Source organism: Nycticebus coucang, chromosome 23 (genome assembly GCF_027406575.1).
Source record: "Nycticebus coucang isolate mNycCou1 chromosome 23, mNycCou1.pri, whole genome shotgun sequence".
Lineage (NCBI taxonomy): Eukaryota > Metazoa > Chordata > Mammalia > Primates > Lorisidae > Nycticebus > Nycticebus coucang.
Window position 1 is genome coordinate 15,220,869 of NC_069802.1, and position 25,002 is coordinate 15,245,870.

At 44.5% G+C, this 25,002-nt stretch overlaps 1 protein-coding gene across 6 annotated transcripts in view; it reads right to left on the reverse strand.

Annotated features, from left to right (window-relative positions):
- TBC1D1 (TBC1 domain family member 1) overlaps nt 1–25,002 on the reverse strand; it is a 233,458-nt gene that overhangs the window by 64,563 nt on the left and 143,893 nt on the right. For 3 of the 6 annotated variants that reach the window (XM_053577462.1, XM_053577463.1, XM_053577467.1), the window contains 5 exons: nt 23,810–23,896; nt 19,770–20,050; nt 17,897–18,052; nt 16,940–17,059; nt 15,549–15,688 (listed from right to left, as the gene is read on the reverse strand). In XM_053577462.1, the coding sequence (XP_053433437.1) occupies nt 15,549–15,688; nt 16,940–17,059; nt 17,897–18,052; nt 19,770–20,050; nt 23,810–23,896 (784 nt within the window). Of the gene's footprint in view, nt 1–7,766; nt 7,986–15,548; nt 15,689–16,939; nt 17,060–17,896; nt 18,053–19,769; nt 20,051–23,809; nt 23,897–25,002 lie in introns of those variants that run through there. The other 3 variants (XM_053577464.1, XM_053577466.1, XM_053577468.1) reach the window with 3 other exon arrangements.

Genomic DNA, 25,002 nt, shown 5'->3' on the forward strand with positions numbered 1-25,002 from the left:
AGGAACCAGAAGCCATTCACAGAGACATTCACTCTCATGGGAGTTATTAACCAGCACTGAGTTCACTTTATTTGCCTTTACATAGCCCAAGAAAACAAAGGACCACAGGCCAAAGTGAAGCAATGGAAAAAAGCTCACAGGGACCATGTTTAAAACTCTGCTTGAAAAATGTGGGTATGCAAGTAAAAAGTCTCAATTCAGAAGAAGATCTGAGATTCTAGGATATCTTCCCAAAGGTCACATCGACTCGGAACATGGAATCAGAACATTTCCAAGCCCTGTCCCTCTGCAGGTCTATGTGGTTTTCGAAAGGCTTGCGTTGCACTTTTGCCTAATTCAGGCCCAAGTTCTCATTCATTATACAATACTGCCTCCGGTGGAACAAGACAGTACTGCCAGCCCCATTTTACAGAGGAAGGAACCCAAGTGTGTAGGAGGCCCAAAGTACCAGAGGTGGGAAACTGCAGTGGCCTCTAGCACCCAGCCCCACCCAGCCCCAAGGCTCCTCACCAAGTGCCCACGCTATCCACGATCCCTAAACACATGAAAATGACGGCTCCTGAGAGCAGTATGGTCTCTGAGCCTCAGTCTTCTCATCTGTGAAATGAGGCACCAGATCAAGACTCCTTTTTCTTTCTAGCATAAAAAGCTCCAAATAATCTATCAACAATATCAAGTATTAATAGAATTTATTGGACTCCACAGACTCAGGGTATGAAAATTACTTAAGCAAACAAAAGAACTTTTCACCCTGCTGCCCACGAGTCTACAGCACGATTTTCAAATGGTGTGCCGTGAAACTGTTTACAGATCATTAATTATTTTTGAAAAAAGTTCAAAGTACAGTAAGTATATTCTTTTTACTTTTTTTTTTTGATCAACATAATTTAAGTGCTCTGTGTAAATTTCACTATAAATTTAAGTGTCTTGTGAGATTAAAAAAAAAAAAAGAGGTTGAAAATTATGGGTCTATAGTCTCAGATAGAAACCAGTACAGACACACATGCCGAAGACTAAAGAGAAAGATCTGTACCATTTTGGGAAGAATAAAGTCGCAAAAGGATGAGGAAAAACCCATTTCTGGACTACAGTAGTTAACAAGTTTGACTACAGATCACACTCAAACGAGCTGTGGCATGGACTGGCGTTCATATTAATGTGGCGGGACCACAAAAGGCAGCCGGGCAGCAGTGACCTGAGTCATTATGCCGCTAAAAATAAACACTAATATGTCTGCTTCCTTCACATCACTGAGGTTTTGACATTATTCTTTAGAAATAATAAACGATTAGATTGTCGAGAATGTTAAAATGACTTCAACCACGAAGTTTAACCATAAACTTTGATAATTTAGAACACACTGATTTGGACTGACCTATCACAATTTTTAAAAACCGGTTTTAAACAGACAGGAAGAGTAATCAAAGAAGACGGAATATGGTATCTTTTAAGCTATCAGCTACAGAAAAAAAGAATATAAAAATGATGGGCTTTTATATATTTTTAAAATTAATTCCCAAACTATTCCCTGAAACTGTAAACATAACATACCAAATTTTTATTTCCTTTAGATCTAGAAAACTTTGGAATCAAGGCGCATTAAGCAACAGAGTGCTCTGGGGACACACCCGGGACAGAAAGGAGCAGGGGAGGTGGCACCTAAGGCACCTGTGGCTTCAGCTGCCCCATAACAGCAGTGGCAGGAGGGCTGAGAATGAGAAAAACCCTTTGACCATGAACTATCTCTAACTTTTGGGCTTGATTCCTGCAAATTAAGGCTTCTGCTTTCTCAACTCAAATTACTGGTCAGGCCAAGTTTAAAAATTCCATATAAGAAAGTGGGGTAGGAAGGATTCCCCAAATGGCCATCGGTTGTTCTAGCCCACAAGAGGGAAGTGATTTTATAAGCAGGTTCATTTACAATATATCTGAATAATAATTAGCATCATGATAAAAATACATTTTCATCCTATTCATCTATAGAAATGCTGGATTTTCTATAGAAAGACTATATTGCAAACATTTCTTCCTTAACTAAAAATTAGATTTTTCCTACTTACCAAAATGTCACTATGATACAAAGTCATATTACAAAAAAGGCAAAAACATCACCTATCATCAACACTTTCTTGCAACTTTTATAGCATGTCAGTACGTTTCCTTTGCATTTTTCTCCATGTGTATTTTTGGCATGGTGTAGAATATTTTTTCAGTAAAATTGCCCATATTGAGTAAATACTTCAAAATAATATACCTCTACCCTTTACGCAAGAAAACTCAAGTACCATCTATGAACCACACCCTGCACCAGGTCCTAGCCCTCTAACAAGCCAGTGCCACTGTCTTCACCAGGCTTACCCTGGGTTTTAGATTAAAATGCATGTCAAACGCTTTCAATGGCTTGGCGAGGCCTGAGCAGCTGTACGAGTGTGTAAGGCCCCACGCCAGCCCATCCATGGCTCGTCTCTCCCCCTTCAGGACACCTTGACCGCATCTGGCTGTGTAGCCACATGATGACTATTTTGCTCTAAGGATTCCAAATTCTTATTGAAGAATAAATAAATAAACTGTGTTCCTACAGAGGAATCTTTGACAGAAAGCCAGCTTCTATCCACATGCTTCCAGTAATAAGAAATTTATACGACTTAACCCACATACAATGTCACCTATTTTTGGATAACAATTACTGCTACAACACTAGTGACTCCAGTTCTTTTCACTGTTCTAGTTGTACCTTCTGCTGGTAAGAGATGTAATTATCCAGAACACCCCAGCTTAATGGTGGCTGGCACCATGCCCTACACTCCTAACTCTGGGCAGGCCCCACACCTCCCAGTTGAGTTATCCACAACTCAGATAACAGCCTGGGGGTCCCACGCTGATTCCACACTTTTCCCACCCCTCCTGGGTAGAGCACCCATGAGCTGGCCCAAGCAGTCCCCCTCTCGAAAATCTAGAATAAGGCCAGACTTGGTGGCTCACACCTGTTATCGTAGCACTCTGGGAGGCAGAGAGGCGGGTGGATTGCTCGAGCTTAGGAGTTGGAGACCTGCCTGAGCAAAAGTGAGACCCTGCCTCTACCAAAAATAGAGAAAATTAGCTGAGTGTTGTGATGGCAGCTGTAATTCTAGCTGCTCAGGAGGCTGAGGCAAGAGCATCGCTTGAGCCCAGGAGTTTGAGGTTGCTGTAAGCTAGGCTGAGGCCACGGCACCCTGGCCCGGGGTTACAGAGTGTGACCCTGTCTCAAAAAAAAAAAAAAAATCTGGAATGAAACACAGACTGGCAGTCAGATACTCGTGTACCTCTGAAGCTCAGTGATCATTCAGATCCGGGGGTCGGCACGACCACATACAGTGACAAGCAAGCTCAGAGAGCTGGTATATAGAATAAAGGAAAGATCAGAGGGGAAAAAAATTACCTGGCCCCAAAGAAAAAGCCAGAGAGACATCCTTAGCTCCTGACAACTTCCTAGTTCTCAGCCCTTACTGCTGCAATTTTTAAACGCCTCCTTCTGATGAAGCTAGCTTGAGTCACTTTCTGTTTCTTGCAGCTAAGCTGCCCATCGGCTAAGGCAGGCTCGCATCATCTGCTTTCTGGGCTGCCCTGAGCACCACCTACATGCAGGGGCACTTGAGGACAGCCAAGAAGCTAAAAACCTCCTCCTCTCAGGGAATGGGAAACTGGTTAAATAGGGAAAAAGAGAATATAATTAGGTTGGTAATAATCAGACATGGTTTAATGGAAAGAAAAGTGAACAGATGTGACAACCAGGATTCTAGTCCATTCTAGAATCCTGAGTGGGTGCCATTCCCTCCAGAGCCTCAGTTTCTTCATCTGTCAAGTAGGGAATTTGGAATCAATAACTTTCAAAGTCCCCACTTGCTTTTAGGACTCCTTGAATCCATGGGACTCAATACCTTTCACAAATTCAGTAACATCATTTTTAGAAGCCACGTGGGCTGTAGAAAATCTTAACTATCTGAATCTGCTGCTTCAGTTTGGAGATACAACCTGATCACCACCCTGAGCAGCTTGTCTAAGAGAACCTTCTAGGATGAAGGAATGTTCTAGAACTGTGCTCTCAATGTGGTAGATGCTAGGCACACGTGGCTTTTTTTTTTTTTTTTTTTGAGACAGAGTCTCATTATGTTGTCCTCAGTAGAGTGCCCTGTGCCATCATAGCTCACAGCAACCTCAAACTCTTGGGTTTAAGTGATTCTCTTGCCTCAGCCTCCCAAGTAGCTGGGATTCAGGCGCTCGCTACAAGGCCCGGCTATTATTTCGTTGCAGTTGTCACTGTTATTTAGCTGGCCCAGGCTGGTTCAAATCCGCCAGCCTGGGTGTATGTGGCTGGTGCCGTAACCACTCAGCTACGAATGCTGCCCCATATGTGGCTCTTAAAATGAAGCTAATGTGAAAAACTAAATTTTTGGTGCATCTAAGTGAAATCAGTTTCCATTTAAGTAGCGGTGTGCGGCCAGTGGCTACTGTACTGCACAGCACAGATACAGAGTGGAGAGGAATCTCAACAAGCTCTCCAACAGGAACAAACACAGACCGTACACGGCATCAGAATGGGAGACCAAGACACCCGAGAAGAAAGGGGGACAGCCATGTGGCTTGAAAGCCTGTCAGTGGTGAAGCACGGCAGGCTGGGCACAGGGAGAAAATGAGCAAAAGGAGCTTTCTGGGCAAAGAAAATAATCTGTGCAACGTCATGGCCAACTGAAGAAACACACCTGCCAGGATGCCAGAACATTCCGCAGGGCAGGGCTGCAGCCACTCCAGTGAATGCTGTGCAGGTGGCAACGAGCTGAGCTGACAACCAGTGTCCCCCAGCCTCCCGTGGTGAGAGCGGCAGGTGACTCTGTCTCACTGGATGCCAGGGATTTCCGGAGCAGGTTTGCTCTCTGGAAGTAGAGAGGTCACCCCCTTCTTCCTTGATGCTGCCTTCTTTGTTCTGCTTGGAAATAGAGGGACGCACAGAAGGGCCCTCACTCACCGGTGACACCCTGGAGCCACCCCTCCGGGCTTCTGGGGAGGTAAGAAAGCAGAGCCCCGTGTTGGTCAATCACCCACACTCTCTTAGTGATGGCTACCTTGGTACCTGGAAATGAGGCACTAAAAAAATGTGAAAATGGCCGGACAGGGAAACCCAGGCTATGGGGAGGGAGGAGGGACATCCCCTACCCTCCAGTCAGTGAAATCCAGCGACTTTGTTAGGTGCTTGCGAAACATCTGACCTAGCTGTACACTGGCACGTACACTGTGGGTGACTGAGGCTGTAGTGTTAGGGGAATAGAGAAAAAAAACAAAACTCAGAACATGGTGCACACTGGCTCGTCTGAGGGAAATGATGAAAATCCTTTTTGTAAGCAGTGACAGGAAGTAATACCATTCTGTCAAGAAAGGTACCACTGCCTGTGACCACCGATATCATCCAACAAACTGAATCCTGGCAGGGCAGCAGACACCAGCCGCCTCCACCACGCCCCCTCCCCTCCAACACCACCTTGGTAACAGGAAAGTCTGGGGCTGGTAGGAAAAAGAAAAACCTCTCCCGGGTAACCACGTGGGGAAGACGCTACTGGAAAATAAAATTCCCCCAAACCAGGACCAAACTGCTCGTCACCAGAACTGTCCTTACTCCAAAGTTCTCAAACTAAAGCACGCAAACAGGAAATGAACCATCAGTCTTCAACTTTCTATGGAAAATCTATCATTCTCTCAAGCATAAAATTTATAGTTTGGTACCACAAATCAAATCATTTTCAGAATTAGGTAAGACCATAATTACGGTGATCCTGCTTTGGTACGTAATGTTTGAAATCCTGTTAGTACCCATGCTACAAATATTTTCATTTATATGAAAATGACAAAACAGATTTACATGGAAAAAAATCCATTTAGAAAGCAGTTTAATGCATCCCTTGGCTTTATCTCAGGATTTCACAAAGTCAAGAGCTTCCTGGATGTGCCGACAGCTGTGACCCTGGAGCTGCCGGCTCAAGTACAGGGAGGGGAACATGCCTGGCTTTGCCCCCTCCAGGAGACATCCACTCTTCCATTTGAATATCTATAAATAACAGAAACCATCAACTGGCAAGACCCTAATCTGCTTTTAAAAATTTAGGATTCTCAATGATGCCCCAAGTGTGTGCTTTATTAGCAAAAGCTAACACTTAATTCCAAAGTATTTCCAACACGACATGTTCCTTCACTCAAACACAGCCAATCACTGTATAAGCACTAATTTAAGTGAGCAAATAAGTCAAAACTCTTGTTAATTTATTCCTAAAACTGTCAAGGGCTCATTACCATGAGCAAGAGACTGGATTTAAACAGACTGATGCGAATCCTGACTGTAAGGGCTGCGGGAGTTATAAGCATATCCAGTCTTTCTAGCCTCATATCTTAAAAAACGGGTAGTTACACCTATGAGAATCACCTTCTAATCATGTAAAAATGCAAACGCTAAATGTTTAATACATCACAAGAAGAATCACAACGGCTATCATTAACACTGGAATAGTTTCACTGCAAAGAAAATAGGATCTGTTGACTGTCTTATCACTGTCGGAGAACACATTTCTAATTTTTGATCTGTTGTTCATTTTACTAACAACCACTCAGGATCCTTTTGGCCAGAGTTTAAATCGGAATAGGAGGTACCCTTTCCTATCCGCTGCTGCAGCGTGAGGGCTCCACTCTGGAGAATTCTATCCATCCCAGAATCAGACACTTCAGGGTGTGGCCCAGCAATCTGTTTCTGCAAGTCCTCCTGGGGCTTCTGGGGCACAGTTTAGAACAGCTGAAAAATGGAGCTCTGTGAAAATGCTACTAACCTGTGGCCCTTTGGCTGCCTCCTAAGGGCCAGGGAGAGCTGTGGGTGGGAACCCTGATGGCCCCTGGAGACCTGCTTCCCCCAAGCCTTCCCATGAGAGGGCGGCCCCAGAACCTAAGTGCCTTCCCTTTCAGCCTGGGGCAGAGGGAAAGCAAACAGGGACTGCCAGCCGGAAGCCTGGTGCTGGCAGGACCAGATACTGCCTGGTTTTACCATTCCAGCAGGTAAGAATTACAGGTAAAGACCCCCAGGGAAGGAGGTTCCATGCCAGCTCATACTGAAAGCCCCTTAACATCTGTCCACACGAAAACACGTACATCAATGTTCACACCAGCATTATTCATAACAGCCCCTGAATGGAAACAACCCAAATTGGGAAATGGATCAACAAAATGTGACGTAACTACACAATGGAATATTAATTAGCCATTAAAAGGAGTGAATTAATGATACATATTACAACATGTCAGACACAAAAGACACATTACATGGCTGCATTTATATGAAACAATCCAGAATAAACAAATTCACAGAGACATGAAGTAGGTTAGTGGTTGTCTAGGGCTTCGGGGTGGGGGGAGTTGGACTAGAAAGGGACGGCTACAGCTTTCTTTGCAGGGGGACAAAAAATGTTTTAAAATTAGGTTGTGGTGATGGTTGCACAACCCTGCGAATATACTAAAATAAAAACAATTACATACTTTAAATGTGTAAATTTGATAGCATATGAATTCTATCTCAAGAAAGCTGTTTTTTTTTAGACAAAATAAAAACACACCTAACCTGCCAAGGAACCCCAAGGAGCTAATCTAACCCTCCCCCCCCGCAGGACCGTCCATTTTACTTAGGGAGTTACACAGTGCACAGGGACCAGAATGAAGCTAGCGGGCCACCTAGGGCCAAAAACTAAGGCGCTACTCACTGCACATCCGGGGTGGGCACCGGCAGGGCCCTGAAAGTGAGTGCCTCCTTAGATTCTGCACCCAGGGCACCTGCTGGCCTCTCCGTGGTCCTAGCCCTGACTTGGAGGCTGCTTCAGGTTCAGATGTCCAGATATGCCTACAAATTTTACCCCACTGAAAATATTTTCAAACTACTTGACATTCCCTTGCTTTTAAAACTGGTATAGATTAAAATTCAAAGGTGGCAAATCCAACCTTCCACTTTGGACTTTACCCTGCAGGCACACACTCTAAAGTCAGATGATCCCTGAGGAGGAATCCCTTGCCAACTGGGTGCTGTAACATCATCATGTGTCACTCGGTGTCAGAACAAGAGGGCAGGGATTCAAATCCAGGCCATCTGGCTCCAGCCCACTGCCCCCAAAGCCTTCCTACGCAGCAGCAGTGGCTGAGATGGTATCTTGTCCCCTGCCAACGTTAGCTCCAGCCCTCACACAATGTTTAAGGGCTGGCTGTTTAAACACCAGTGGTTTACCAGGAAAAGCTCGGTCAATTCTTACAATTGTTAACAGGCACAAAAATAGCAAGCCAAGGTAAAATCTTGCCATTTGCTATGGTCATTCTGAAATGACATGCCAAAAAACACAATGTAGGAAAAATAATCAAGTAGATTTAACCACAGAAATCCATGAACAATCAGATTCGTGGCTTACAATGTTGTACCTCACACCTGGCCTTTATTCATCACAGAAAAGCAAAGATACAAAGAAAGTAAATTGAGAACAATCTTTAAAAGCCACGTGTCTCTGGCAATTAGAGAATTCTTTCCTTCCTTGTTTTGCCTGTTCCCTAAAACCTTTTAGAAAAAGGGAAACATCTCAATTTCAGAAAGTAGCTCTCCATTCAAATAAGTTGCAAATGGGCAAGAAATAGAAACATCATAACAAGGTCAAACACAAAAACACATTAAAAAGGAAAGTAACCATGCTCCTCTGAGATTGGAAAGAAATCAGGGCTCTGGAGACACGGGGTGCAGCACTGCCACCAAGTGGTGACTGTTTCTCAAGTCACCCTCTGAGGTCAATGGGCCTCAATGCTGTGGGCAGCCCTGAGAAGCCTTAGCTTAGGGGGAGGAGTTTAAAAAGAAAAAGAATCCGGGCGGCGCCTGTGGCTCAAAGGAGTAGGCGCTGGCCCCATATACCGCAGGTGGCGGGTTCAAGCCGGACCCCGGCCAAAAACTGCAAAAAAAAAAAAAAAAAGGAAAAAAGAATTCACACCCAGGCCCCTTCCCCAACCACCAATTCAGGGAGGAAGAGGGAGCAGGGCGAGTCCAGAGTCCAGATTTTTAAAAGCCTCCCCCCGAGGTGTTTGATGAGAACCAAAAAAAGTTGAGAACCACTGATCAAAACGAAAGGCTCAGATGTAGATGTCCTGATGCTTACTTACAGCTTCCAGCAAAGTCCCCTTAAAATTTCCTAATGGTATATGAATTCTTGAAAAATGTGTCAGCTATACCACAAATAAATCATGGTCATAAAATAGTTTCTACATTTTCCACAAAAAAATATATTCATCCTAAAGGTTCAGATTATATTACACTTTAGCTGTGCCATTACTGTTTATATCTAAATTCGTGTCTAATATCTAATCCATTTCACTAATGTTACTATAAATTAGGCATATTGACACAACTATACCAACAACGCAAAAAACTTTTGAACTTTAGTTTCACTGGCCTGTTTGCTTATACAACAGGTTTCATATCAACAAATCATTTTTATCTATATTAGAATAGGGTTTTTTCCTCTTTTTTTTTTTTTTTGTTTTTTTTGTGTGTGGTTTTTGGCCGGGGCTGGGTTTGAACCTGCCACCTCCGGCATATGGGATTGGCGCCCTACTCCTTGAGCCACAGGCGCCGCCTTTTTTTTTTTTTTTTTTTTAACAAGACATGTAAAGTCTGAAAGCTTCTATTGTTGGTGAAATGCACAATGTGATCTGAAATGCTTAAATGAAAAGTATACTATTAAGTTTAAGATTGTTCCCTGGCACACAGAGGTGAATAAAAGGATTTTCCCCCATTCCACAGTTGAGAGCTGTCTAACAAACTATTTCTTGGGTGGCACCTGTGGCTCAAAAAAGTAGGGCGCCAGCCCCATATGCTGGAGGTGGTAGGTTCAAACCCAGCCCCGGCCAAAAACTGCAAAATAAATAAATAAATAAATATTTCTTTTTTTTTTTTTTTTTTTGTGATTTTTGGCCGGGGCTGGGTTTGAACCCGCCACCTCCGGCATATGGGACCGGTGCCCTACTCCTTGAGCCACAGGCGCCGCCCATAAATAAATATTTCTTAATAACAAAGATCATTCAAATAATACATAGGATAAAAAATTATAGGGTTTATTATACTAGCAAATATCTAATCCGAGGTTGGTTTTTTAGCATTTTTTTGCACACTGGTAAGTGGTTAGAGCCCACAGCTAAGAAAACAGGTACTTGAACGGTTTCTGTGCTCTGGATGCTCAACAAGACACAAGGCTTCCTGGGAAAATTACATGGCAGGAAACAGGAACTCGCCATACATTTAGGCTCAGCCAACACGTCATCGTATTTTTCTCTATGCCTACCACCATGTTCTCATCAGTACATTTTCTCCCCACACTAACTCTTTGCTTCTTCAGGTGGCACAGTTCTTCTCAAAAACTGTCACTGATGGCCAGAGATTTATTTGAGGCTTGAGGTCCATGAGCGACACCTTGAGCCCATGTTATAGAGACCTGGAGAGGCTCACGGACAGAGATCTGGGCGGGGCACACCGTGGTGGCTTAGTCTAAGTCTTTGATACTCTGGGAGTCTTGTTCAAAGTGATTTTCTGATCTGTCTGAATTTCTTAATTACTGTGAGGCTCCCAAAGGGCTCCAAGCACATAGAAGTTTGTGAAACACTGCTCTAAACTGTGATCTCAAGAAAGTCACTTAATGAACAGGTGTATTCACATCTTCATCTCAGGATCGGAGTTTCTCTACTCCCTGTTTTAACATCAGTCCAGGGTCATTGCAGGGATCAACAGTAAACTTCTGGAAATGAGTGAGGGCTGCTGCACAGACATCACCATCGTGAGCCTCCACGCAGCGAAGCAGATACGCCAGCCTCATCTACACCCTGCAAATGCTGTCTCTGCCACACCCACCTCCAGTGGCTCTGCCTGGAGGATTTAATAGCACTAACCCTGGATTTAATAACACTAACCTCACACCCTTCTTCAAGTGTACAGTTACCAAGAATGATCCTTTCCCATGCTCAGCATTGCACAAGTCTTTTTGCCAACAAACCCACAACACAAGGAAGAGAAAATGCACTTTCCTGAGGTTTCTGGGGCAGCAGCCATTTGTGGCCACCATAAGCTTACAGCATCGCTGAAGTCATGTGCTTTAAATTTAAATGACCACGCAGCTCTAAGCATTCTATTTCATGATCTCTGTTTTATTACAGAAACATTTGCCTTGCTAAGTCTTCAAGTAAGTTTGGTGATTTCCAACTTATCGCATAGTTTCCCTTCAATGTAATACCTACTATACACCTGACCTACCATTGAGAAACAGAGATAGGCCCTCTGAGGTTTAGAATTAAAACCAGTTCTCTTAGCCTTTGCTAACTTAAAGTTGGAATTCTTACAAAAGACCAAATGGTCACCGCTAAATTAAAAGAATACAAGTCTGGGATTTTCAAATGATTGTCCTGGCATTACTAAACATAAATAATTTTTATTTATTTATTTTTGAGACAGAGTCTCACTATGTTGCCCTCTGTAAGTGCCATGGTGTCACAGCTCATAGCAACCTCAAACTCTTGGGCTTAAGCAATTCTCTTGCCTCAACCTCACAAGTAGCTGGGACTACAGGTGCCCACCACGACGTCTGGCTATTGTTTGTTTGTTTAGCAGGCTGGGGCCTAGTTGAACCAACCAGCCCCAGTACATGTGGCTGGTGCCCTAACCGCTGAGCTATGGGTGCTGAGCCATAAGGAAATTTTTAAGTATAAATTAACTTCCTACCTACTTCACACAGATATCTTTTCTTTTTTCAATACAAAGTCTCACTCTGTCACCCTGGGTAGAGTACTGTGGCCTCAGTTTAGCTCACTCCAACTTCAAACTCCTGGGCTCAACCCAGCCTCCTTTCTCAGCCTCCCGAGTAGCTGAGACTCCTACAGGCACCCACCACCATTCCCGGCTAGTTTCTCTGTTTTTAGCAGAAAAGGGGTCTCATTCTTGCTCAGACTGGTCTCCAACTGCTGAGCTCAAGCAATCCTCCCTCCTTGGCCTCCCACAATGCTAGGTTTACAGGCCTGAGCCACTGCACCTGGACCAGACAGGTTTCTGATACTTAAACTTCAGGTTCTTACAACTTAAGTATTTCACAGGGATTCTGTATATAGAAACAGTCACATATCCCTGAGCAAACAAGAGACAGACTATAGTTTTTGTTGAGCCACTATCTGCCCAGTCTGATATCCCTACCTCCACCCACTTTGCCTGACTTTGTAATTTCCTCTCTTTTCGCACTATATTTAGTTGGAGCCATGCTCCTTACTCACAAATACCCTTCTCTCCAGGTTTTGGCCCATCTACAAAGATGAGAACCCCCAAATTACAGAAAATTCTATTTCTCCTTCACTGGCACCATTACCGCGATGCAAACATCATGGTTTTTAAGTTATTGGTGGACTGTTTTAGCAGTATTTTCCAAGTGGCATGAAATAGATGGAAAAGTATAAATATCTCTGCCTGGCTTTTTTACCTTGAAGAAATACGATTTTTTGTCTGTTTAATTAAAGTTTGCACTGCCAGGATATAAATGCAAAATAGTCATCCTGAGTATCTGAGATGGATTTTAAAAGGCACTGTTAAGAACTGTCTCTTCCAAGCGTGCTTTTATGTCTTTCAAGGCAAAGTCAGAGTGGGAGCTCACCAAGCCCACCAGCTGCAGACACCGCAGCTGCCCCTGGGTCCAACCAGCAGGCAAAGCAGGGACAGACTGCGTGCTGCCTCTGGCAGTGCGTGCTCTCACGGGGGACAGCGTGGACAAAGCAGAGACCTCTGGGACCTAACCTATCCATGGATATGGAGGTCTCTCAGCTGAAGGGAGCCTAACAAGAGCTGCCAGCGTGGTCCGAGCAGTCAAAGGCTAAGGTGAAAGGCTCGGGCAATGTTGCACGCTAGGGGGTGGAGAGCAGACTGTGGCACAGGATGAAGATGCCTGATCTGTCCTCAGACAGAAACCAATCGCCCTACTCAGTCCCAACACTAACTGATAATAATGGGGGAAGGGGGGAGGAAGGGGGAGAGGGACGGGGGAAGGGGTTGTCTGGCTAAAGTCAAGTACATAGATTGAAATGCTCAGACACATGTTTTCCTTTCACTGTTGGTTCCTGGCCAACCTGGAGACATGCGGATACACTGAGAATGCCCGCCTTACACAGATGCCTGCAGGGAACCTCCAGTGGGAGGAGGCCCCATCACAGGAGGCACAAGTGGCCACACCGGCGGGTTCACAGGCACCTCTGGCCGCAGCCCAGCACCAGGTCAGTTCAGAGCCTGCGCTTCGGTGCCTCTAGCCCCCACTAGTGCTGTGCTCTGGGGGACGTGATCTAGGCTACTTCACGCCTCTACTCCCCCAACTGCAAAGTAGGCTTGATAAAAATGCTGACTTTCTTAAGATTGGCCAGGGATTAAAGGAAATAATGTATGTGAGGCACTTAGCAAAGTATAAAAAGGCATAATATGTGGTTATTATTATACCAATTCAGTCTTGAATACCTTTATTCTAAATTCAAACAGCATTTCTTAATTCTGAAGAGAATAGAAAGGTGATGTGCCTATAAAGGAAGAGGCAGCGCCGGGGGGGGGGGATTTCAGAGACCGCTAGTGAACAAACCCGGCTGTAACCGTCCCAGACACTGACCAGCCTTCCTACACAAGCCACAGGCCCTGTGGGAATGCGGCAGACAGATGACAAAGACAATCCGGAAGACGGTGAGCGTGAAAGCCTATTCCAAGGAGGGAAGTGCCATGTGAAAGTCAGGGTGGAAGATGAGGAACATGGAGAGAGGGAGGGAGGGAGGGAACCAGGAGGAAATGGGGCAGCTCAGGCAAGGCCTGGGGGAGCCGGGGAAAGGCAGACGGGCCTCGTATCTTTGCCCAGGGCTGGGGGTCTCCAAGACACCTTCCTGCAGGAGATGGGGGGCAGTGCCCACAGGAGCTGGACTGTTTAGGACCTGATGAACCAGTGATGACTCCGGCCCAGAACAGGAGGAGCAGTACCTACCCCAGACCCTTTGATGGACTCCTTAAAGACACAAACACACAACTCCATATAGCCCACTGGTCAACCAGAACCCAGACTCAGAACAAGCCCAAAGGGTCTGGCTGAAACTGACAAACACTTCTAGGTACAAATTGCTTGAGAAAAAAAGCTTTTCACGGATAGATAGCAATCAGTCCACTTTTCAAATAATAGTTCATGTCCAGGAGGAGAAGATACAGAAAGAGCCAACAGTGTGAGTTCATTACTTAAAGCAAGAACAGATGAAGGTCAGTCTGTGTGAACCCTGCAGGCAACTTGATGGAGGGAGAGACGTACAGCAGGGGCCAGAAGCCAGGAGAGCCCCACGTTCAGCTGAGGACCTTGACTAGAGACGTCTGCAGCAGTAACAAGAGCAATTAACCTGCACAAGAGAACTGAAGAAACCTACAGTTTCCGTGATTCTCCAGCATCCAAAGAGCAGGAAGCACTATAGAAACAAATTTATTCTGTGCGGCTCCAGAGACCAAAACAGAACTAAGAGATGAAAAGACAGGCAGTCAGGGTGTGGTCCAGTCTGAGAAAGCTCATTTGAAAACAGAACTGTTTAAACGCTATTTTGCATAGTCACCCGCAGGCCCTAACACATCCCAGCCACACGTTAAAACGGACATCATCACCTTTTAATAACCACAACCATTCCCTGGGAGGGTCACCATTCTGCAGCACTGGGACGCTGTTTTAAACACTGAATGTGCTGGTTTTGCTGCTCCTGCATGAATCACAGGTAGGTTCCTCCACCAGGGCCTCCCTCTGGTCCCTTCCTCTCCGCAGCCCCTAAGGGCGCTGCAGGACCTGGGGGTAGAGCCCTCCCACTGTAGCACTTGGGTCTCTGAGCTGGGCAGGGAAGAGTAAGGCCCAGTGCAGCCACCCAGCCCTGCTGTCAACAGGAAATTGAGCTCTGAGGAGCTGCCCATGGCAAGAAGGTGCCAACAGAGCGGAGGCTCTCTGGTGTTCCCCCAGAGCGGGTGTTGAGGCAGGAGAAGCAACTGGCCAGGACCGCCAAAGAGGCCCCTCCACACTCCACACCACAGGGTTTATACTAGAAACACCTGCAGCATCATTTTCCCCAATATTCTGAATTTTGAACACTTTAAAAAATACACCAGTTATGACACCGTGCTCCCTCATCATGACCAGTGTGGCAACAGGCATAATTAATCTCAGATTACAGGTGAGGCAGTTTACTCCAGTTCACAGCTCCTAAGAGGGAAGCTGGGATTTGAATGCAGACTGTGTGCTTTGACCACCTGAACCTCACACAGCTCTACTCCTGTCCTCAGATGTGACCTCCAAATTCCTTCCCTAAGTTCACCTCTGTCGCCACCTCAGACCCTTCAATGCTGAAGAGCCCAGCCCTCTGTCTCGTCCCAAAGCGGAAGGGACCCTGGGGGCGCTGGGCACTCTCCCCACAGCCGCATCTGGGGGTGGGGGGGGGCTTACCTTCGTATCTGCCTGGAGAATCGCACACCTTCTGTGGGGTGGCCACTCGCAGGAATATCTGCTGTCTCCAGGAGTGCCTGCGGGCCTTCACCGGGGTCCCGCCACAGTCGCCAAGGCGCTCTACTTTGGATTCAAAGTCCCTAAAATTATAAGATGATTGATTTGTGACTCGAGGGGAGATATTAATGGGATATTTTTAGCTTGACATTTTTTTTTTAAACAAAGCACTAAATTACAAAGTATCTTTGTATAAACAAACACAATTAAATAAACACAGAAGTTAAATCAAGCTCACGATAAGTCACGATTCTGAAAGGACTGCTTTCATGCAGGATGTTTTCATGGGAAGAACAAGATTACACACCCTTAAATGATTTCTACTGCAACAGACGCTAAGAAATAACCTCCACCCATCACAGCTTCCAACTGGGTCTCTCTGGGTGCCACTTTGGAAGAGAGAAACTGCCTAAGGGGGAACTGCTATTACCAAGGCCCCCATCCACCCTAGCCTGTGTAGGAGAATACCTTCTCAGCAGAGACCTATGTCTCCGTGGGTGGCCACAAAAAATGAAAAGAGATGCAGTTGAATTATACAGAACCATCAAGGAAAAATTGTGCAAGCACTTGTTAATTGTTTTAACACATTTTTTTTTTTTTTTGAGACAGAGTCTCAAGCTGTCGCCCTGGGTAGAGTGCGGTGACATCAAAGCTCACAGCAACCTTAAATTCAGGCTCAAGCAATCCCCTTGCCTCAGTTTTTCTGTTTTTAGTAGAGACAGGGTCTCACTTTTGCTCAGGATGGTCTCGAACTTGTGAGCTCAACCAATCCATCCACCTCTGCCTCCCACAGTGCTAGGATTACAGCTCAAGCAATGCATCCACCTTGGCCTCCCACGGTGCACGGCCCTAATCACATTTGCATTTTTAAAAACTACACAAGAAAGGCCAGTTACCAATAATATATATAAATAAACAGAATCATTAATTTTTTTCCCTATTTACATGAAAAGGCCTTTGTAATTTACACCCAAGTACACCCACAACTAAGCTCTGGCCTCAACTTACTGATCAGACATCCCAACTTACATAGGACAGCCACATGCTCGCTATCCAGAAACACTACTCTCCTTTAGGACAACTGGCTAAGGGTTTCTTTAACCTTCTGAAGAGAACACATTAATAAACTAATCCTAGTAAAAAACTGGAGAACAGGCTGATGGCACATTTTAAAAAAATGACATTCCTAAGAAAAAGATGTAAGAAAGAAGGTAACAACAGATTTAGCTGAAATGATTTTTAAAACAGCAAATAACAATAAAACCATCCTTGTATATCTAAAGATTATTCAACACTTTAACACTCAGGCTTAATGTATCTTAATTAAGCCCTACCTTTTTGTGTTCATAAAGTCAGAGGTGTTATTTTCATCTACAGGAGCCAGAAATTTTAGAAAATTTGGCACAGAGGAAGAAGAATGAAGTTTTTTCCGCAGGACATTACGGTAGGAGATGCTGAGAGTTTGGTTGAAAAAAGAGTTTAGCATAAAGAAAACATAAAACACAAAGTATAAGATACAAGCTTCAAATAAAAGAAACATTTTCCTTCTAATACTAAGAAAACCAGACAAGAAATTAAAAATAGTTCACAAATGAGATTTAATGTTTGCTTTCAGTTGGTAAAATTTTTATTTATTTTTGAGACAGCTCACTCTGTCACCCTGGGTAGGGTGCTGGGGTGTCATAGCTCGCGGCATCCTCAAACTCCTGGGTTAAAGTCATCCTCTCGCCTCAGCCTCCCTAGTAGCTGGGACTACAGGTGCCCAGTGGGGTCTCGCTTTTGCTCAGGCTGGTCTTCAACTCCTAAACTTAAGCGATCCACCCGCTTTGGCAATGAGATCAATGAATTAATTTTTTAAAAAACATCAGTCTACCTTCCAAACAACTCTTCCTTTCAAACTGGAAAAAAAAATAATTTTTCTAAATTAATCAGGAAGTTTCTGATATGGCACAAATTGTGGTGTATACGAACAGACAAAGATATTAACTTCCATATTCGTGTACACACAACAGGGCAGGGGAATGTGAAAATAAGCATATTAAAAAACCAGTTTGCCATCAAGGCCTATGTTCATAAAGCTTTTTAAAAAATTAATCAATAGTAAAATTAAGTCGGTTCAAATGACAGCTGAAAATAAGACCAAATATAAACAAAAATGGAAACACAAACACACACACTCCAGTGGTGGCTCTGGGTTCCTGCGGGGACTCGGCCCCACTCGGCAGGTCCTCCTCAATGTGAGCTCCCCAGGAAGACGGACGACACTGAACTTGCCATGCGAGTATGCTCACCTCTTTGGCACAGCATTCCCACTTTGTTCTCCACTGGAATTATGTTTTAGGTACTTAAAAAAGTTTGGCGAGGAGGCCGAGGGGTTAAGACGAGGTGGAGGAGCTGAAGGCTGCGCTGGGCAAGGCCCAGGCTGGCCCCCAGGAGGAGCGTCCACACTAAACAGCAATCAGAGAGAGCAGGGGTTAGAGCGGAGGGGGCACAGCCCAGGATGGGGCACAGCCTGGACGGGAAACGGAGAGAAAGAGCGAGGTCGGTTTTGCCAGCTTTCCACCCTCTCCCTCTTCTCTGCACTCCGTCTGGCAAAAGCAATTTTCAGTAAAAACCAGAAGGCCAAAGGCTGTCCTTGACCATTATTTCCCACGTGTCTGTGCTCCCCGTCATACTTTCTCTCCACTCCTTTTTCAGGAACCGACAGGAAAAAATAAAAAAAATCTGAGTTTTAAAAATACAGTTTCCTTTAAAAGGAACAATATCCTGCCCTGAATTTCAATGTCTTGTTTCCTGTAGATAAACAAGAAAAGAGTTCATCAGAAGGGAAGATAGCAAAGCAGACCATGCCAGAGAGAGACAGACGGACACTCCCTGACCACTGGTGTGGGACAGCAGCCATTCTAGTGCCACCTGCTCAGGGGAGAAAAGCAAAGTATTGACAGTAAGCCCCAACACCTCTGGGCTGGGACAAACGGACTTGGCAAGAGAACTAGGACCCTGCGGACAGGAACATTCCCGTTATCACTGAAAGTGGCAGAAACGGAGGTGTTGTGGGCAGTGTGGAAAGGCAGAACAGAGGTAGCGTGTAGACAGCCATCAAACAGGACAAGAAACTGACACGGCTACGGCCAAACCATGCTTGCCTCTAAAATGCCTCAGCCATTAAATATTAGCTTCTGAAGTGATTCCCTGCTTTTGTGATCCCAGTTACCCACATGATTTCCAAAGCACCCCTTAGTGTTTTCAAAGGCTGAGTGAAAGCAGAGCTGAGAAGTTGCCCTGAATCATCCCAGGACTGTTACTATTTGTCACTTCGTCACTGGAAACATTTCAAACAGCACTGCACAGACTCACCTCTGTCCAGACCTTCATTATCTGTATAAACCGGACTGACATATATGTCCCAAGGCTTCTGCAACTATACACAGGTGTGGCCCTAATTCATGTGTTTTTTTTTCCTAATTTATATTTGTTAGGTGAAGGATTTTTAAGGGTCTCTATTGTCTCTGGCACACAGGGTTAATTTAATCACTAAGGGACCCTGGGAAGGAACAAGGAGAACTTGTGATCACCCATCTCTATAACCAGAAAATTCCATTTGAGCTCAACTATGAAAATCAATAAATCTTGTTGGAAAAATCAAGGAGTCTCACAGTCAAAGAGATTTTAGAAAACTCCAATTTTGGTTTAAGAGAGGCTCAATTTGCCCTGGTCACGACTAATTCATGACAGAGCTAGCACCAGAGCCGGAGGCTACTGGTCCAGTCTACTACATTCTGCAAAGCCCCGCCTGCTGAGTCCCCGCAGCTCCCTCCTGCTGAGCTCTGCCCCAGGCCTTGAGACTGGAAGGCCACCTGCTCACGCGTACACACCATCCTCAGCCAGCAGCAAAGTTCCAAAGCCAACCAGGTCTCTTCTAGTTTGGGGAGCAGTTCCCACCCGTGGGAAGAGCCACTTTCGCTCATTTGGGCCTGCTTCCTGCACAGATATCTCCTGGAGGTGGGAAGGGACATGTCTCCAGTTTAACTGTCATCTTTGTAGGCCGAGATTAAAACCTGACCTGGGTGTCTCTCTCACCCACCAACACGCCTGGGATACACATACCTGGCTAGTCACAGATATGCCCCAGCTATTCACACAACAAAGTCAAACAAATCTTACTTCCGTTCATGAGGTGTCTCTGTGCTCACTGAGTGATACCTCACAAGTTTCCTCTGTGGGACCACTGGAGACGCCCGGGCAGCTTCCGGAGGCTCCTGGCACTCCGCAGGGAGGTGACTCAGGGTGTTGGCCCGCCTCCTGAAGGCCTGCTGGGGTGACAGTGGGGCAGGCTCTTCCAGGAGACGGCTCTCCGCGTCACTGGACAGGTCATCCGAGGAGCCCGGGAACTTGAAGGAGCTCCTGGAGATGGGCACGGCTTCCTTTTCACACACAGACGGCTCCTGGCAGCAAAGGACAGCAGATCAGACCTATCAGCAGATCCCACAGGGGAATGTGTGGGCTTGAAAAATCCAGCACAGGAACCATCTCAGCACGTGAGTGCACCTCCTGATCACAGTGACATCAAGCGGCTGCCACAGGAAGGGTAAGAAAATAAAGGCCCCCTAAACGCTGCTCCTCAAAGACATTACATGAAATGCTCGTGTAATTTCCCAGAGAAATGGGAACTGCCCAGGTAAGAGCGCAGGACTAAGCCACAACATGCAGCTGCTCTGAGCCTCACTAGAGACAGCTCCCTTGCCAGAGGACAGGACTCCTTACGACCATTTAGGAAGTCAGAGTGCTGGGTAACTTGTGTCTCCAGCACCTGACCTAGTTCCTTATCTTTGCCAAGTGTGTTCATATATGTTAGAGCCACAGTTTAAGGCCCTCTCTGAATCTGCTCTATGCTGAGATTTAAAACTTAGTGATTTTCAGATCAAAAGCTATTAATATTCTTAGAATATGGAAAATTTTTCTCTGGGCCCTTTTTGCTACAATTCAGGGGAAATCATTTAACTTCTTCCTGCACCTAATTTCTTCATCTGTAAGAAGGCACAGCAAAAATGTACCTTACTGGGTTCCAAAATTTAAGCAAAATGATACAACCAGCAAAACTCTTTACATGGTAAAATTTTATACAAAAATAAATTATTGCTTTATTAGCTACTCAGTAAATTTACTGAATGGGTACTCAAACATTTGTTGATGATCATGACAATTTTTTTTTTTTTTTTTGAGACAGGGTCTCACTATGTCACCTTCAGTAGAATGTCGTGGCATCACAGCTCACAGCAACCTCTTGGGCTTAAGCAATTCTCTTGCCTCAGCCTCCCAAGTGGCTGGGACTACAAGCACCCACCACGACATCCAGCTATTTTTTTATTGTAGTTTGTTTAGCTGGCCCAGGCTGAGTTCAAATTCACCACCCTTCGTGTATGTGGCTGGCACCATAACCACTGTGCTACGAGTGCTGAGCCCATGACGATGTTTTAACACGGCCTGCCTTCACCATGCACACTTTTGTACACGAATGAATTACTACTGCTCATACAAACTGGCGTCAGCACTGCACCTAGACACAGGTGGCAGGCGATAGGAAAAAATATACAGAATATAAGAGGAAGTGCACCAGCTTACCCTGCTGAAATTATTAGAAGAGAGAAATAAGTCAACATAGAGTAAAAAAGGAATGAATGCTTCTAACAGAGGACCAGAAAATCAATATTCTACTTGCCCATTTAATAAATAGTTGAGCCTTTTAGATGAGTACTAAGGATTTTAATTTGAAAAAAATTAAATGTGGTAATTAAAGGGAGAGGTTATATACATTTAATTTTATAGGAATTAGGCAAGAGAAGTTTAATTCCCAGCTTACTACGAAATGTTTGTTCCTTTCATAACTGAAGTTTTCCATTCTTCAGGACTCTATAGTTCTGAAGATTCTTTTAATTTAAGGACTTAAAAATTTGTCTAAGATAAATACATCACAAAAAATAATCTCCAGCATGCAAACCTATTAATCTAAATTCTTAACATCCCTCCCGATTATGTGAAAGAGTTTAATATGACAACTGAAAGGATCACTTAAAATTCAGCTTCTTTGCAATCCCTAAGTGATCAATTTATTAGAAGAGACCTGACTACATAAAATAGTGTCTCTTCACATCAGTTTCTCAATTCAGGATGAAAGAAAAAGGCGCAATACACATACGTGGCTTCTGAAAAGGTACATTTCTCTCTCAGAATTACCCTACAAATTGAGGCTACGCCTGGATTCCTAGATCTGCATTTTGGAGAAGAATCAAAAAGCAAGCAGTAAGACTTTCTAGATGTCACCAAGTGACATGAATTTCCTCATGGCATCTTTAATGAGACTCATGAAATGAAATATAATTTTCTTAAAAAAACAATATATATATATATAGACATTTCAAAGGAAGTGTGCCTTCCTCCCTGTTCCTTCCATGGGTGATTCCTAGACTTTCTCCGAGATTTAATTCCAAAGCATCACTGCCCACTTTCCCCCTCCCCCAAGTTTTCCCTACTCCTCACTTCCCTTCCCCCTTGCTCCTCAATGTCAAAGTCACCAATGTCTCTTGTTTATCATCATCAGGGCTCCTACCACTCTCTACCTGATGCTGGGGTCACGCGTCTGTCACCTCTCTCCCCCAGGTTAAGTTCCTTAGGGAAAGGCCTGCGTCTTTCCGTATACAACAGATAAACCGTAACATTTCCACACCTGAAATGAACTGCAGGGTAGGTAGAATCAGGGTGAGAAGGATACGAGCTAGATGATGCTAGGTTCCACTAGGTTTTAACTTAGAAAATCACATTTGGAAGACTGGTATCTAGAGCCTTGTTCCCCAAGCAGCATCTGTGGAGCCTACGGGATAGCCAGCATTTTAGGCCTCACTGCAGACCTACTGAACTAGAATGTGCACTTTAACCAGAACCCCGGTACGGATGCACCTGAAATTGGATTAGCACTCACCTAAGGAAGTTTCTCAAACTGTGCACTAGAGCACATTAGCAGATAGTACAATTTAGTAGTTTGCATGAGCTTTTTTTTTTGTAGAGACAGAGTGTCACTTTATGGCCCTTGGTAGAGTGCCGTGGCCTCACACAGCTCACAGCAACCTCCAACTCCTGGGCTTAAGCGATTCTCCTGCCTCAGCCTCCCGAGTAGCTGGGACTACAGGCGCCCGCCACAACGCCCGGCTATTTTTTGGTTGCAGTTTGGCGGGGCCGGGTTTGAACCCGTCACCCTCGGTATATGGGGCCGGCACCCTACCGACTGAGCCACAGGCGCCGCCCTGCATGAGCATTTTTTAAAGAAAGTAGAACAGAAAATATAGTATATAGTTCATGCTGTTCACAGTAAATATTGTTTGAACTTTTATTATAAAAACTTCATGTAAAAAGTGTACTTGAGTGTGTAGGTATGTGCGTTTGTGAGCTACAGCACAATGTTAAATGTATTTCTACTGTTTGTTCTTTTTATGGCATAAAAACTCTGCAAGCTGTGTGTCCAGGAGAAATCACAGAAGAATTTAAACCATTCCTGTGGTTGGGGCCAGACCCCACAGCACCCTCCCTCACAAGATGCTGACAACAGCAGGGAAAGCTGGCTCCCTGCGCAAAACCCCAGCCCACTTTTTGGTATAAAGTTGAACTAGCAAGATTTAAATATACTTAAGATCTAGCAAGATATTAAAACAAGGACACAGGTACAGGCTTATGACCAAGGGAACCATTAGCTGATTCATAATCACAAAGCTGTGCTTGATGGCAGGTAATAGAGGTGACGCTGAGATGCTTATGAAAAAAATAATAATGTTTAATTATAATCACAGAGCCAGCTACAGGATAAAGTTTTACAAATTCAAGTCGCATACTTTGCTGAATTCACAAACCCACTTTTGAGGTTTGCCCAATTTTAATTATTTTTATTATTGGAAAATAATACTTGGGAAAGAAATCCACTGGCTATGTTGTGACAAACTGGATTTAGCTGTCTAATACTGGGATCTTGTTCATAGCCATCTGCTTTTTTTATGCAGAACTTTTATGTTACGGTAAAACTACATTACCAGCCCCCTGTCTGTGCCAAGAAATCTGGACGCACCCAACTTTTTCTGATAGGGCCTTGGGAGAGGAGAGATAAGTAAGAACCTTTTCCTGATTTCCTCAGGATGTCCTATAAAGAGAAATGTGCTTACTTTGCTGGTGTTACTTAATGTACTAGACACGGAGCTCTCCAGATCCACGCTGGCGGAGGGTTCTGGAAGGCCTTTGGCTTTATTACCCTATATAAAGAAAAGGCAGGTGAATTATGACTCCAGAGGCTTGGCAAAGGTATCAGCTATCAGCAGCTTGGTCTCCTTAACTAACCTTAGGAGAAATACGTCTACTGAGAAATGCTAAGCATATTTATATACACATTGAAACAATCAACATTTCTGCCATTGTTTTCTTTTTTCAAATAAGAAAGACACCACCGCAAATGCTCCAAGATACCCTATGGATGGGGCCTCTGGCAGGAAGGACAGACAAGAAGAGACAATTTGTCCACAAAGACAAGCAAGGGCACAAGCGAGCCCACTCAGGGAGGCCCCCCAGTCAAGGTCGTCACAGCCGGCCAGCTGTATGTCACCCAAACAGTGTTCTATCCCTTTGGGAGCTCTCAGACGCAGCCCCTCCCGATCCTGGTTGTGTAAAGGAACTCTTTTCAAGATCTCAGCAGATGCTGCAAAAATTCACAAAAGTATCTTCAAACAAAATAAAATTTAATTTTCTTTTTTTATTATTATTAAATCATAGCTGTGTACATTCATGTGATCATGGGGCACCATACACTGGTTTTATACAGTTTGACACATTTTCATCACACTGGTTGACAAAGCCTTCCTGGCATTTTCTTAGTTATTGTGTTAAGACAATTATATTCTACATTTACTGATTTCAAAGGTAGTGTATCATACAATGAAAAAGAATCATAAGATATTGTAAGCTCCAAAAAAGTGTGGAACTTTAACAGAAAATTGAACTTGGATTTCTTAAAGGTTACCATTAAGGCTGTTTATGCTCATGGGAAAGGGGGCACATTTCTTAAGCTCCTTTGGATCCCAGATTAGCACCTATGTGAACTCTGTTACAGAGCTATAGTTGACAAACTTTTTTTTTAAAGGGCCAGATAGGCCAGATCTTTTGTCTTGTGGGCCTATGGTATTTGTGGCAACTCTTCAACCCTGCACAAAAGCAGACTAGAAAACAGGTAAATGAATGGACGTGGCTGTGTTTTAATAAAACTGTCATTACAAAAGTAGGAGGTAGGTAGAATCTGGCTGATGGCCTGTCATTTGCTGACCCCTGCCATAGAGAAGTCCAGATATCTAGTGACAGCAGCTGATAG